This window comes from Artibeus jamaicensis, unplaced genomic scaffold (assembly GCF_021234435.1).
Source record: "Artibeus jamaicensis isolate MK-2021 breed Jamaican fruit bat unplaced genomic scaffold, CSHL_Jam_final contig_797, whole genome shotgun sequence".
In the NCBI taxonomy this organism is placed as follows: domain Eukaryota; kingdom Metazoa; phylum Chordata; class Mammalia; order Chiroptera; family Phyllostomidae; genus Artibeus; species Artibeus jamaicensis.
Window position 1 is genome coordinate 3,103,375 of NW_026521977.1, and position 14,333 is coordinate 3,117,707.

At 47.9% G+C, this 14,333-nt stretch overlaps 1 protein-coding gene across 2 annotated transcripts in view; it reads right to left on the reverse strand.

The window, feature by feature from the left end:
* Positions 1 to 13,049, reverse strand: part of GALNT18 (polypeptide N-acetylgalactosaminyltransferase 18) — a 325,017-nt gene extending 311,968 nt beyond the window's left edge. Inside the window, exon 1 of one of the 2 annotated variants that reach the window (XM_053673111.1) lies at positions 12,324 to 13,049. In XM_053673111.1, coding sequence (XP_053529086.1) covers positions 12,324 to 12,558 — 235 coding nt within the window. In that variant the 5' untranslated portion in view covers positions 12,559 to 13,049. The remainder of the gene's footprint in view (positions 1 to 12,323) is intronic. The other variant, XM_037133828.2, reaches the window with a different exon arrangement.
* Between the last annotated feature and the right edge of the window lie 1,284 nt (positions 13,050 to 14,333).

A 14,333-nucleotide genomic window follows, 5' to 3' on the forward strand; every position in this document is an offset into this window, starting at 1 on the left:
GTGAGACTCTAGCCAGGTAACTGGACAGCTTGCATAACTCTCCCACCAGCCAAGGTTTCGACAAACACATTCCTGACATCGTCTGCTGCCCACTGCAGTGACAAGTAGGTCTTACAAAATAAACACTTCTCTACAAACAGGGGCAGGTCCCCATCTGGAAGGCTTAGAATTTCAGAAGAGTCAGGTCAAACTGAGCCACTGCGACATGTCTCAGCTGAGAAGCTGTCACCAGCGTCAGTCTGGACTCACCCCAATCTCACCAGACCACCTCAGCCTGGATTTTCCTGGGGAAGTCCGAACACCCACATGGTGTCTAACTGCACTGCAATGGGCTTCTAATCTGATATGCTAGATGTTACAACAAGAAAATATACTCCTGACCACATTTTCTACGCAAGCTCCAAAAAGGAAAGATAGTGGGAGTGAAGGAAAGGGGTGGGGGGAGAAAGACTAAAGAACATGCACCCCGTGCCTACCGGGTGATAGGTAGGGTGGGGCTGCTTTCCTGCTGGTCACCTCATTTAAACAGCCCAGCAATCCTGCAGTGTTTGAGGAGCGACTGTTCTCATCTCTATAGTTAGGGAAACTGAGGCACTGGGAAGCAAAGAGACTTGCCCAAGGTCACCCAGCATGTAAATGGCACTGCCGATTCCCACCGCTGCCTACCTGCACACTAAATGAGAGAACTCAGGTTTCCCTCTACAAGGAAACTGTTGGTTTTACTTAATATCTAACTTGCACCCTGATAATCTTCCCAACTCCACTCTAAATCCTCCTCATTCTTCAAAGGTGTGTCATAAATCCCAGTTCCTCCCTGAAGTCTGTTCCAACAGCACACTCTTCTAGAATTCAATTTTTCCCTTCATTGCATTAGCTTACAAACAAGCCACAACCGTTCCTTGTGTTGTCTTTCCAGCCTGATTATGAGCTTTTAAAAGAAAAGGACCATTGTCCTCTATATTTTGTCCTCGCCCACCACACCTGGCACAGTGCCGAGACAATGAGCCTCGCTCAGGAAGCAGCCACAGAACCACCTGGGTTGATGCCTTTAAGAGCCGGGCTCCTCCTCTCGCCCCTTCCAGCCGCTCGCCAGTCCTCCCAGCGCCGTCCTCACACAGTGGTCTCCAAAGCCTGCACGACCCGCGCCCCAGCCGGCCCCTGCCTGCCCCTCCCCGGGTCCTTTCTCCCACCATCACTCTGCTCTGGCCACACTGGCCACGCCACTGTTCCTTAAACACACAAGACAAATGGCACATTCCTGCTTCAGGGTCTTTACATTGGCCTTTTCCTCCACCTGGAACTCTCTTGCCCTAGACAGAGTTCACACCTCACTTTCTTCAAGGCTCTGCTTGTAGCTGAGCCCCTGGCCACCTCAGTTCATTGTAACCCCGTCATATTTTTGTGTTTGTTCCACTGATGTGTTCTCAAGCCCTAACAGGTGCTCAAGAAATGCTGGTGGAATGAAGGAAGGGAAGGTGAGCACGTGACTGTCAGAAGTACCTTTTAGGCCACCACCAAACTCCCAGCCAAAGTGGAGGAGAATAGAAACTGGAAGCAGGTCTGCAGTTCCTCCCACCATCACACGGGGCCCCCAGGCTGCAGTAAACAATGTGAACCTTGAGATCTACCTCCCACATCTGCCCACAGAGCTTGGGGCCCATTGTTTTTATCCACTTCACCCTGAAAAATCCAACTCATTTAAATGGGAAGTTCCTGGCAGACCCTGGCACGTCTGCTCTTTCCTTTGTGTGCACCAGTCCCCTCTCCGGTCCCTGACCTGGCCGTGCCCTGAGCCCGGGGGACCCCCAACAGAGCTGTGATCCGAGTGAGTGGAAGAGATGGCCCTGTCCACACGAAGTCCTCTCCTGGAAAGAGCAACACTGCCGTTGCCGAGAGCCCTGTCTGGAGTCCCCCTCAGCCTTCTAGGTGGCTCTGTCCCTGGTGCGTCCCTGTGTCTCCAGGGAAGGAGACACGACATCCGCTTTGTACCCATCTCAGAGCCTCGCCACTCTCATGAACCCTTCTTCCAGTCTCATCTGAGAATTATCTGCTAAGAGAAAGGGATGAGCCTGTTTTCTCTTGAGCATCAGTACAGCAGAAAAACAAGAGGGGCTGACAAGCAGTAACAAGGTTTTGTCTCCTACTCACTGCATAACCTAGGACAGTAAAGGACAGGCAAAGGACAGGTGCTAAGCCTCAGTTTCCTCAACTGTAAAACTGGGGAGGGGTACCAACACCATTCCACAGGGTTGCTTACATTAAAATGGTGTAACAAATGTAAAGCATTTAGCACTTAACAGGTGCTCAACAAATACGAATTCTCCTCCCCTTCCCATCTCCCAGGCAAGCTCAGACCAATTTCTACATCTCCTCACTGGTGCTTTCTTCCAATTTTTGAATCACTAATGAAAGTGTTTTCTATCAACTTTCCACTGGCTTCCCCGTCTAACATAACTCCCCCTATTATAATTTTTTTTAAACCTGGCCCAATTATAGACTTGGAGGGTCTACATCATAATTCCTGCATGTTATACTTTCCTCCACACTCTTTTAGAAAACAAAACAAATCAGAGGGTCAATTTATTATTAAACTGAGATTTAGAAGCAGAAGGAACCAAAACGTTAAAAGACTCTCTCCAAGTCCGTGAACACAGAGGCAGGTCTAAAGCCTCTCCCATGTGCCCCCAAACTCCCCCCACCCCCACCCCCTTCCCCATGGCTCCCTCTCTTCTCCCAGGGAAACAGTCAGATGATTATCATACTGCAATAAAGAGAAACCAGAAAACCCACTCCTCTGCTCTGGGACCCTAACCAAGGCACAGCTAAATAGATCTGTAACAGAAGATCCAACAGAATCTTCCACGTGGATAATAGGAAATGTCACCAGCACACACGGGAAGAGAGATTGGTTCAATAAAGGGATAAAGTCACACTTGCAGGTCTCAAGTAAGATTTCTGCTTACTTTTAACTTTCCAGCATCTATCACAAGGTTATTAATACAGACTCCTACTGTTTTGGGCAAATAAACTGCTGCTGATGTTTTGTGCCCAAACCACTTTATTAGAGTTTTCATTTACAGCAATTGTTGGGGTTTATGTTTTTCTTCCCAAATCCTGAGAGGCTCAGATGGCTAAAAAACAGAGGATGCCAAGGGGGAACGAATAACAAAGGAGAGAGGAGGCAACACGTGTGGGCCGGGGGGGAGAAGGGGACAGGACAAGGGCTGCTGTCCTCTTCATCGCTCTTGGACAAAGTCAGCAGCGTTCAAGCACAGAGAGCAGAAGACACAGGCGTGGTGCAATCAGCAGGGTGATTTTGCCCTGCTTCTAGGAGTTACCATTGAACAGAACTCACTGAGAAGACAAGGATGACCCACCACCCAGGTCTGCCCAGGGCTGAGGGGCCTCCTTGGAATCAGCACTACTCGTTTTAAAACACCAAAAGTCCTAGCCGAACAGGACGAGCTGGTCACCCTGGAAGACATGTCAATTACACCAGTGCATAGAAAAGCACTCGGCACAGTAACTGGCACTCAAGAGGTGCTCAAAAGTCACATGTGGAATCTGAATGAGCTTTCGCCTGCAGTAGGTACGCTGTACTTTTCTACAAGAACAAGTTCCCGAGGGGCCCACAGCAACCAAATGGATCCAGGGTAGCCCAGAAAAAAAAGCTCTCCGCAGCCCTCACGGCTGCACCTCACACTCCTTTCCAAGGCAAGGCCCCTCTCCCTCTGCTGCCCCAGCCGCCAGGTTCGTTACTCACACAAGGACCGACGGGACCACCGGCCTGTCTCCCTCGCCCACCAGTCTCCCACCTGACCGAGGCCTCTGAGCTTAGACTCTAACAGTCTTTGATAAAAGGACCTCTGGTCCTGCCTCGGTGACAGTGTCATATTTATACTTTCTGTTCTGTAAAGAGCACACATGTTGGAGACAGCTTCCCTTCTTGGCACTACCGCCCATCAGCCCTGTGGCCTTGGGAAAACTCTAAGTCTCTACGCCTTCATGTTTTCACCTCTAAAACTCTCCCCACTCTGTTGCGAAGATAAAAAGCAATATGCATGGACAGTACCCAGCCTAGGCCCTGGCACTGGGGAGTAGTTCTTCCTCCATTCCCCCCGATACAATCTTCAACTCTTTATATACCTGTTGCTCTTAAAACAAATCAAGAGTTTGGTTAGAATTCTCATGCGTCACTTCTGTAGCTTCAAATCTCTCCTTGGCTTCCTTCCTCACGTATTCATAGGCTCAAGCAACTTTGGTACCTGTTCCCCTGGATCCTCAGATGCCAGTAGCATGACACTCATGAACCCAAGTTTCAAATCCTGTCCTGCCCGAGTCCCTGAATCACCTCCCAGTCCTCTGGGATCTCAATGGCCTTTAACCCTAAGTCCCCAGAGGACAGAGATGGGCACGTCCGACTGGTGAAGCCAAACAATGTGCCAGAGCTTGTTCAGATGCAGCGCCCAGCCATCTTACATAGGGTGCTCCACCCAGAGACAAACTCTGGACACTGGTGAAACGAGCCCACTCACGTCCGAGACTTTACACCAAGTCTCTGTTCAGGCGTTGTTTGTCATTGTCCTCATCTGTCCTGAGGAGACGCTTGCAGGTGCCACTTCCCTGGATCTTTCCAAACACTGCACTTTTGTGAGCTCTTAAGCGACAGTGGTAACACAATGTAACCCAGCAAAGTATGTTGCCTGGTTCTAACACCATTTTAGCAGTGGCATCACACAGAAACTTGTCACTGTCACACTGGGGCTGGACACTGAGGGCTCTCAGCAAACCCAATTCACATAATGGAAAATGAATGTCAGGCAGCGAAAGAGAACTACATCTCAGAGCTGCATAGCAGCGGGATGATCTAGTCGATCAACATATTTTAATCTGTAATTATGTAGCCAGAGAAACTACCAAAGCATCGTATAATGAGGAGTCCTTTGTTTAAAGTTACTGTTGGCTACACTCAGCTGTGTGCACGAAGAGTGCATAGACCCACACAGAAGATTCCAGAACTACAGTTGTTCCCAATCACTACCACTACATACCGTATGTTGGAACAGTTGTTCAGTAATTTGTTATTAATAATATTTTAAGTACCAAAGCTTAGGAACGATTAAGTTTAATGAATTGAAGGGATTTCAAGGCTATCACACTCTCCTACATACTACTATGCTTTCTGAAGTGGGAGAAAAAAGAAATGGAAAGAAGATAAATGCAATGTGTTGGGACATGCATCCTGGCCCTGCCCTGGGGCATGCGCCCTGCATGTGGAGGCCTGCGTGGGCGGGGGGAGGAAATAATCACGAACTCCTTGCTCCAGCACTGCATGGTGGAATGGAGCAGACTCTGACCCCAAAGGCAAACTGAAATTGGGTAAGATGACAAATAATCACACCTCTGACAAATTCCAGGCAGAACCCCCAGCCCTAGAGAGCCCTTAAAGACCCCCATAAAAAGTACAGCCCACCATTCATGAAACCTGGATCGTCAGCTGGCAGACCTAACCCTCTCTGCCCCTTGCTCCCTACCACAGTGCTCATTAAACATTTGTGCACTTCCACCTCCTAAGCTTCATGCCTAATCCTCTATCTCCAAAAATGCCACCTTGCTGACTTCTGGCTGCCTCCATCACTCACATTCAGCTTCGTTCTTGCCCAAAGGAACTTCTGTGCAACATCGCCTACAAAGAGACCACCTTCTATGTGACTCTCTGCAGGGCAGCTTGCCTATCCCGGACTCTTAAATAGAACCCAAGCAACAAAAAAGGCCAACACTGATAAAGGGACCTTCAAGCCTCAGGTCAAGGCTATAGCCCACTCATCTTTTCAAGGTAAGTGAAGTCAGAAATCCTACAGGATGGTAATGAAGATACTCCAGTAACCTTGTATGTGGCTCTGAATCCAAGTAATATCTTTGGAAAAGCACAGACCAGCCTAACCCAAGTAACTGAAGCTGACCTTCAAGGCCCTCACAAACCAGAAAACCAGACCGTGGCTCTACGACATTTCGTTCTGTATTCTCCTTGAGATTCTACATCAACCTACTTATCAAGGGCAAACAACAATTTATGTCAAGTGAGTGGGAAAGAATGTGGAACTCATTTATTTTACAGCCTACATGCTTCTGGATAAAAATAAAAATTCTTTGGCCATGGGAAAAAAGTTGTATTCTTTGGCAAGGTTTTTCTAGTCCATAAAGATGTGGTCCTGAGCTATTAATAAAGGTAATTGGGCTCAACTTGTACATCGTGCTATTGAACTCTCTCAAAATATCCATCACTGTTACTCATATAATTTCACATGCCACAGTTTATTCTGAAGGACAAACAGTCTTATTGTGTAAGTGACACCCTTTCTTCAAGTAAACTACAAGCATTCGGCAAACATCACATCCCCTTCTTCACAACCTTGCCAAGTCAGAGATCAGACGGGGAGGACACCAGACAATTCCAGGTAACATCTAAAAGCTATAGGAAGCAAAAATACCTCCCAGCCTCCTAACCTAGAACAACTTCTTATTTTTAAGGGCCATATCTGGTCTTCAATTACCATGAGCAACCTGCTGTTACTGAGCTGGTATACATTAATATGTACATAATATGCCTAATAAACTTTTAGGAAACAAAAAGCAGTTAATAATCCATTTCTCCCATTGTTGGGATAATCTTGACTCAACGAAGTAAGATAATGGGTTTAGAAATTAGTCATAATTGTAATGCATTATTAATCACAGTATTCAGGAGGGTAAAGAGCTGTTATGAGAATACCGCCCAGGAATTCAATTTCCTTTTAGATCTGTTTACTTTTCTGAATTCTCTATGCTACTATCATCCCTCTCGAAAATGTAACAGTCTGATATTTCCTGTTTGAAAGTCACGACTTCAAACTTTTCAACTTAAAAAAAAAAGAGCCTTTCTAAAAATGAAATATTTCACACCACACCAAATACAAGACGAATGAGAGAGGAGCTGCATTGGCTGCAACAAGGGAAGCGAGCGGGTGCAGGAGACGCCCAGGAGAAGTGCGCCCTTTCACTTCTTAGGGCCAGATCGGACCTTCTGGAAGCCTGGGGTCCCACAGACAGTGGGAAAACCCCTGCCCTAAGGCATCTACGTACAGCAAAAATTGCATATTATACTAGAGAATATAGGCATTATTTATGTATGATATATCAAAATAGAATACAACTATCTAAAACACAAGTCACAAACACTGATAGCCCAAGAGAAAATTTGATGAAAGGATACCAGTGCAAGGTGAAGTCGAACATGGGGGCAGCGGGAGGATATTATGTTCTATAGTAATCAAAGGAGTAGAAATTTAAAAAAAATAGAACATTTGGCAGTGATTATATTTGCCCAGAAAATGTTGAACGATAACACCCAACACTGGCCAGGCTCCATGAAGCCGGTACAATAATACATTGCTGGCAGCTACGTCAAAAGGATTTTTGAAAAACAATCTTTCACAAAAATGTTCATATTTCTTGAGTCAGTAGTAATCCCACTTCTGGAAATACACCCTTAAAAGTAATTCAAATAAAGAGAACGGTGAGGTGAAGATGTTTATTTCTGCATTATTTATGACAGAAAATCAAGCGCTCAAGAATAAGAAAGTGGTTAAGTCAATAATGGTATACTGATGGTGGAATACTATGCAGTCATTAAAAATACAGTGAAAGTTCTCTTTAAAAACCTTCCACTGAATCACCTCCAGATGAACCACTGGACAACAGCATAAATATAGCTCTCAGTCCCCTTGTGAAGCAAACCCAGGACTCCTTTGTCCCTCTGTCAGCTTTTCTCTCCTACCCCCACTCTGACCTCCTGCTAGCAACTGAGTTGTATGCTGTTTTCCCGTGGGTTTGTTCTCAAATGTGTTTATACTCGTGGTACTTGTCATGGTAACAGCATAATTTTATTATGTATTACATGAGCCAATGCAATATGACTAGAAAGATGAGAGTTGTTATTTCTAAGAAAATTAATTTAAATACTTGGAAAGACTTTATAAGGCTAGTCACTTAAATAGCAGTCAAATTATATGTGAGCAAAATGACTGCAAAATACCACACAGAAATCATAAAAATTTAACCTACTGCACTGAGATTGCTTCATAAGCATCTTTAAGTTCTCGATGAATTAAAAAAATAAAAATAAAAACTCAGACTTTGTAAACAGCGCAGTATGGGAGTATTTATACAAGGAAGAAGATCAGAGAGCATGCTTGGCCTTACACGGGAAGGCTGGTCTATGATTGTACCTACGGAATACAAGTAAAACAAAATATTTAACTACACGTATATAATGTCTTGTTTTATTCTCCACTTCAACCAAATTTTCCATTAACTGACTAACAAGCCCTAACTCGGCTGAATATGAAGGATTATATTGTTCTTGAAGAACAAATCTACTACTATGATAGGAACCAAAAGTGTCTTGATTCACTTCTGTGCCCGAAGTTACCAACCCAGTGTTGCTCCTGGCACATTTAAGTCTACAGTAAATAAGGACTCAATCAATCAATTATGTAGCAAAAATGAAAAAAAAAATGCCACTAACAAAAAGCAAAATGAAAAAAGGAATAAAAAACTGCATGTAAAACACAACTACACCTTTGTTTGTAAATGTGGAGACAGAGGGACAAAGCTGGAAGGGAATGCTCAAAATGCAAATAATTGTATTCGAGTTGAATAAACCAGAGGCACTTTTATCCATTTAAAAATATTTTCCTTCATATGGGCACATTCATTTACATATTCAAAAAGATGCTAATCAACAAAAGGAGAACGCTGTTTGAGGACTTCCAAAATAAGCGAATCAACATTTCCACGTCCTAAGTCCTCCGACACTCAGGCGCACTTCGGCACAGCTTTACTTAGCCCACCTCACCAACGCAAGCAACCTGACCTTTCTCCTCCCAAGACCAAACCTGTCCTAATAGTTATTTTGTGTTTCCAAGCCATCAGGATGCTATTTTTAAAAGCTGGATTTATTCACCCTCTCATTTACCAACTATTTGGCTAAAAACAAAATTCTCAAAACTACAATTCACATTCTCAAGAGAGTCCCAAACACCATCTAATTAAATCATTCAATCAGAAAACAAATTAAAATGAAATACCACTGCAACCCCCATGAGGAAAATAAACTTTTCAGTCCTGACTACAGCAGACCTCTAGGGTGATGCTCCAAAGCCTCTTCTAATTGCAAGTCCTATGGAACATCTTGCAGAACATTTTGTGACATTTGCAAGTTCCGGGACAAGTCTCCTTCCAAAGCAAAGAGGAGCCTGAGCAAGGCTCCAAAGCAAAACACATTCATTTAAGAATGGAAATGTTTTCATTAATGACTAACCGATGCACTGGGCATCCGCACTCTGTACTCGTTCATTTACCCACTTGTCCATCCAATACCTGCTCTGTGAATGCCAGGAACTGTCCTGGCTGTTCCACAAACACTTTGTAAGTGAATGTAACCTCTGCCTCTCAGCATGAAACAAAACACGAAACAAACAAACCACAACACCCCAGAGCTTCCTGAGTTTATTTAGGAAGTCTCCAAGCTGTGAGGCTATGATGTCATCACTCCCGGATCACCTCCTGAGGTCTCTCACTAACTCTGATATCAAATTCCATCAAAGACTCTAGGGAAGTGCTGTTTCCCCTTTGACCCACTGACCCTTTTAGGAGACAGTAGAGTACGAGATTTAAAAACAGATTCTAAAGCCACAGTAGCTGGGTTTAAATCCACTACCACCCGCCAGTGGTATGACCTTCAACAAGTCATATAACCTTTCCATCTGTAAAATGAAGTTACTATTACCTATCTCATATGGGTGTGGGGATTAAAGACATCAATATACATAATTACTTAGAATAGTGTCTGGCACATAAGAGGTGCTGTGTAATATTTAGCTATTATTATTATTATTATCCTTTATCCCCCCTAACTCAGCAAAGTAAAGTGGATTGCTCAAAAGTCTCTACCGACCACAGGAAACCTGACAGTGGTATGCGCACCAACGGCCCTATCATCAAGTATAAGAGTCTACTCTTGTGCTTTCCCATCCTCTGCCTTCAGAGAGATGCGCTTGGCCAGTCCAAAGCTTTGTAGGCCCCAAACACGAATAAGGTAAATCCCTAAATTTCCCTAAACCCCAGCTGAGGCACAGCTCTGGCACCACCAAGGGAGCTGTCACTAGTCGTCACTATACCACCATGGCCCAACCGACCACGTAACCTCTGCCCTCCACCTGCCTCAGGTCCAGTCTTCTCCCTGTCACCAACACTTCCCATCCCCAGGTGGGTTGTGGCTTTCTGTCCTGAGAATCTGGTCATCTCTGAATGTCCACAGGAGCCATAATACAGTCATCTCATGCATGTATGAGAACTGTACCAACACATATTTTAAGGATTCTGCTCCCTCTTCTTATTCCACCCCATCATTGTTTCCAGGTGTACGCGTATGGTTGAAAGTTCCAAATGATGCAAAGTTATAAGGTTTCCTGGGAGAAAAAAAATCACAAAGTCTCCTTTCAACTCCAACATTGCATTCATTTTCATGTAGAGCCTCACACCATGTGCTGTGGTCTCCTCACTACTTTTCAAAGTAGTACCTTGCTCACTTCCTCCCTGACCGGCCTGGAAAGCACCGAGAATCATTTTCCAGGAACATATTCATACACACACAGACTCTGTGAATAAAAATCTCTCAAAATCTGTGGCAAACTGGAAACATCAAAGTAAGGAATGGCCTTGTATCTCCCTGGGAACATTCTGAATCATCTGAGGGCAAACACTGTACTGCTGTTGCTGATGACTCGTCAGTCCAGACCCATGGGGTGGAAAAGGACGAAGAAACAGGAGCAGCAACAGGCACCGTCAGAAAGATGAATTGCTCTGCCAAGCCCAGTGCCAGGTTGAGAGGCAGAGGCAGGTATGAAGGAGAAGCTGTCAACAGTCTCCTTTTCTGGGCAAGTGTCAGAGCCATGAACTTGTTCTGAAGTTATCAGTCAGGAAGCAATGGATAGGTACACCTCTCCTGCGCTCACCTGAACCTCCCCTGGGAGGGAACTATTTTGGACAAGTGAGGAAACACCCAATGCGGACGGAGCAGCTGTCCCCACCCTGGCAGGAGCAGCAGGTGCAAGAGTTGGAGCTAGACGCCCACGTGTAATCAAAAGGGAGTGCTCCTGCGGGGTGCTGGAACCAAAACCTCCTGGGCCTGCCGGATTTACAGATGACGAGGTTCAGCTGGACCTGCCCTTAAGCAGCTCACAAGCCTGGTAGAAAGCAGGGGGAGTGCGCAGCGAAGAAAAGGTAAGTGTGAATGTGAGAGACCTGCATGTGTATGAATAGCGGGCACTGGGAGTGCCGGGGATTCTCCACCCCAGGCCTCTGACAGCTCCTTGGATGGGTCACCTCTAGGGGGGAGTACCCCACCCTCCCCTTAGCGGCGCCCCCCCCTCCACCCTGGGCTGGAGCTCAACCTCCCAGCACAGCCTTAGACTCCAGACTCATTGGGAGCGGGTGTATCTGCCCCACCCTAGCCACTCCCTGGACCCGGGAGTGGAGCTACAAAGAGGAACAGCCTTCACCCAGCTGCCAGCGGCTCTGTGAGGAAGGCGCAGCCCAGGGCGGGTTCTCCGGGTCCTGAGCGGAGGCGCCACCGCAATGCACAGAGCTCCAGGCTCCAAGGTTTCTTCTCCACATCCACACCTGCTCCTGGAGAGGGTCTTAGAGCCCACGGCTGTGGTGGGGGTGAAGACAAGCAGCACCCCTAGCCTCAGATTCCCCTGCAATTCCCCCTAGTGACCAAGCACGCTGGGGCTGGGGCTGGGGCTGGGACTAAGCAATCCTCCTAGCTCCAGCTAGTCCCGCAGCTTGTGGGTTCGAAATTCCAATGTCTGCGGCCACACAGGCATCTCACCGTGAGGGCCTACAGTGGCCAAAGGAGATCCATACCCTGAATACGCTCTCTTGTATACACAGGCATTCACACGTACACATACTGAGGTCGGACCTGTGTGCAATTCCGAGAGCCGGCGAGCAACCAGCCCAGAGTCACACGCACATTTGGACACGTGCGCAGCGCGCCCCCACACTGCCAGTGAGCTGCACACACGTGTGCCCTGGAGAAGCGCTCACGACCGCAGACATGAGGGTCCCGCACTCAGGCAAGAGCATGCACGCAGCCCCCAAGCATCTGCGGCCCCGCAATCGCTAGTTGGATAAGAACCAGCCCCAACGCACCCTGCGCTGCGCTAAACATTCCCGGGTCTCCTGGGCTGCCCAAGTTTCCCGGGACGCCCGTATACCTTGGATATGCTGCTTGATGACATTCTCCAGGTGGTCCAGCCGTTCAATAATTTTCAGGGTGTCCCCTTTGTCTTCCTCCACCTTCTTGTCGGGCACCGGCTCCTGCCCCCGTACATACACGCTGGCGATGTAGTTGGTGACCCAGCCCACATAGAGCAGACATATTATGTTGGTCATGCCACTCAGGATCACGCAAGTGGACACCAAAGTTTTGGTCTTCCTGGTGCACACCATTATGGGCTCCCTCCTCCATATAGAGCTCCAGGGGCCCCTCCTCACCGCGCGCGCCCTGGACTACCCCCGCTTACACCTCCTAGCCTGCCCCGGGTAGCTGGGCACCACAGCACCTGAGTCCCGAGGTTCTCCAAAGCTATGTCCACTGACTGTGGAGCTGCCGTGCCCAAGTTTGGAGCTCCCGCCGTTGGCCGTCCGGAGAGCGCTTGACAAAGGATAGGAGGTGGATTTTTTTTTCCAAATTAAAAATCCCCGAGCCCTTCTCCTAGCAGTCACTGGTGGCCAGCATCCGAAAGCCCCGATACACGCGTCTGGGAAACTTTGCCACAGCCTGGGTCCGCGACCGCGCCACTTCCCATAGCCAGCCGCCGGTTGCCTAGGCGGTCCAAACGGCCCACACTGCTAGAAGGACGGCAGCAGCAGCGGCAGCGAGAGCCGCGGAACCTAGCAGCCCGGCCCCCTCCGAGCGACAAGCGCTGCCACCAATCGCACTCAGGCTTGGGAGAGGGGCCGGTGCTCAGCTGCAGGACCAGCGCGGAGGGCGCTGGGGCAGGAGGCGGAGTCCAGCCCCCAGGCCCCACCTGCCTGCTTCGCTGGGCTCCCGCCCTCCAGGGAAGCGCCTGAGTCTACACCCTCGTCCGGTGCCTATTCCTTCGGCCCCAGACCCAAAGCTCCAGGTGAGGACGCACAGCCAGTCCCCACCCTTGGCCGGACAATTCAACCTCTAGGAAAATTCCACCTTTTAATCTTGCATACGAACCTCCGGTCTTTGGGGGGTCTGGCCCTGGCTTTGAGGCTTCTCTCGCTGGTCCCACCCGCCGATTCCTGAACTGTTTTTTCTGACTGCCAGGAGACAGAGAGACCTGGGAAGCATGGGCTGTCCTGTCCTGCCCTTGCTCAAGGCCTGTGGGCATTCACTTCTTCCTCGACCTCATTTCGACCTCCACCCTGCCCACTGGCCCCCTGGATGTCTCCAAATTTGGCAACTGTCAAAGGAGCCAACCCTCCTAGGAATCCAGGATTCCTAGATTTTGGACCACCACCATCTCCCTTGAAGATTCTTGCCCTGAATCTAGATTTTTTTTTAAGCCTGTGCATTCCCAGGACAAAGCTGTGTCCTAAAACCACGGTTGTCATCCGCAGGGGACCAGGCTCATCTCAGCATAGGAAAACCCTGCACAGAATTATCCCGGGGGGGGGGGGGGCGGGGTTTAAGCTCTCTGTGCACAGTAGGATCCCTACGCATTTTTTTTGTGTGTGTGCGTATGATTGGAGTTAGAACCATGACTGTCAGCAAAGTGGCCAGGCTGGACTCCAATGATTGACACTATTTTGTTTGTTATTAGAGCAAATATTCATATCATCCCCTTTGGCTGAACTCACTTCTCAGCACCTGAATAGAATATCTTTAAACAAAAACTTTAAAAAACACATGTATTCCCTCTTCTCTGTGGCATGTGTTCCACTGGCCTGAAGAGTCAGGGTGGCAGCCCGCTGCATGCTCACCTTGTGGGCACGTCAACCAGTCTTGGTGCTAGTACTCACGGGGGCTCCCTCGGGTGATATCTTCTAGATTCAGAGGATGGCCCCCCAAAAGAGGGAGAACACAAAACCACCGAAGGGGCATTTGATAGCCATCAGCCCGGGGCTCTTCAACTAAGGCTTTGCTTACAAAAGCCCCCAAAAGATGTTGTGGAAATGGACACCAACTAGGGATCCTGGAAGATTTCTCTTTACCCACAGCTGGAAGACAGAACAACAGATGTGGGTTGGGG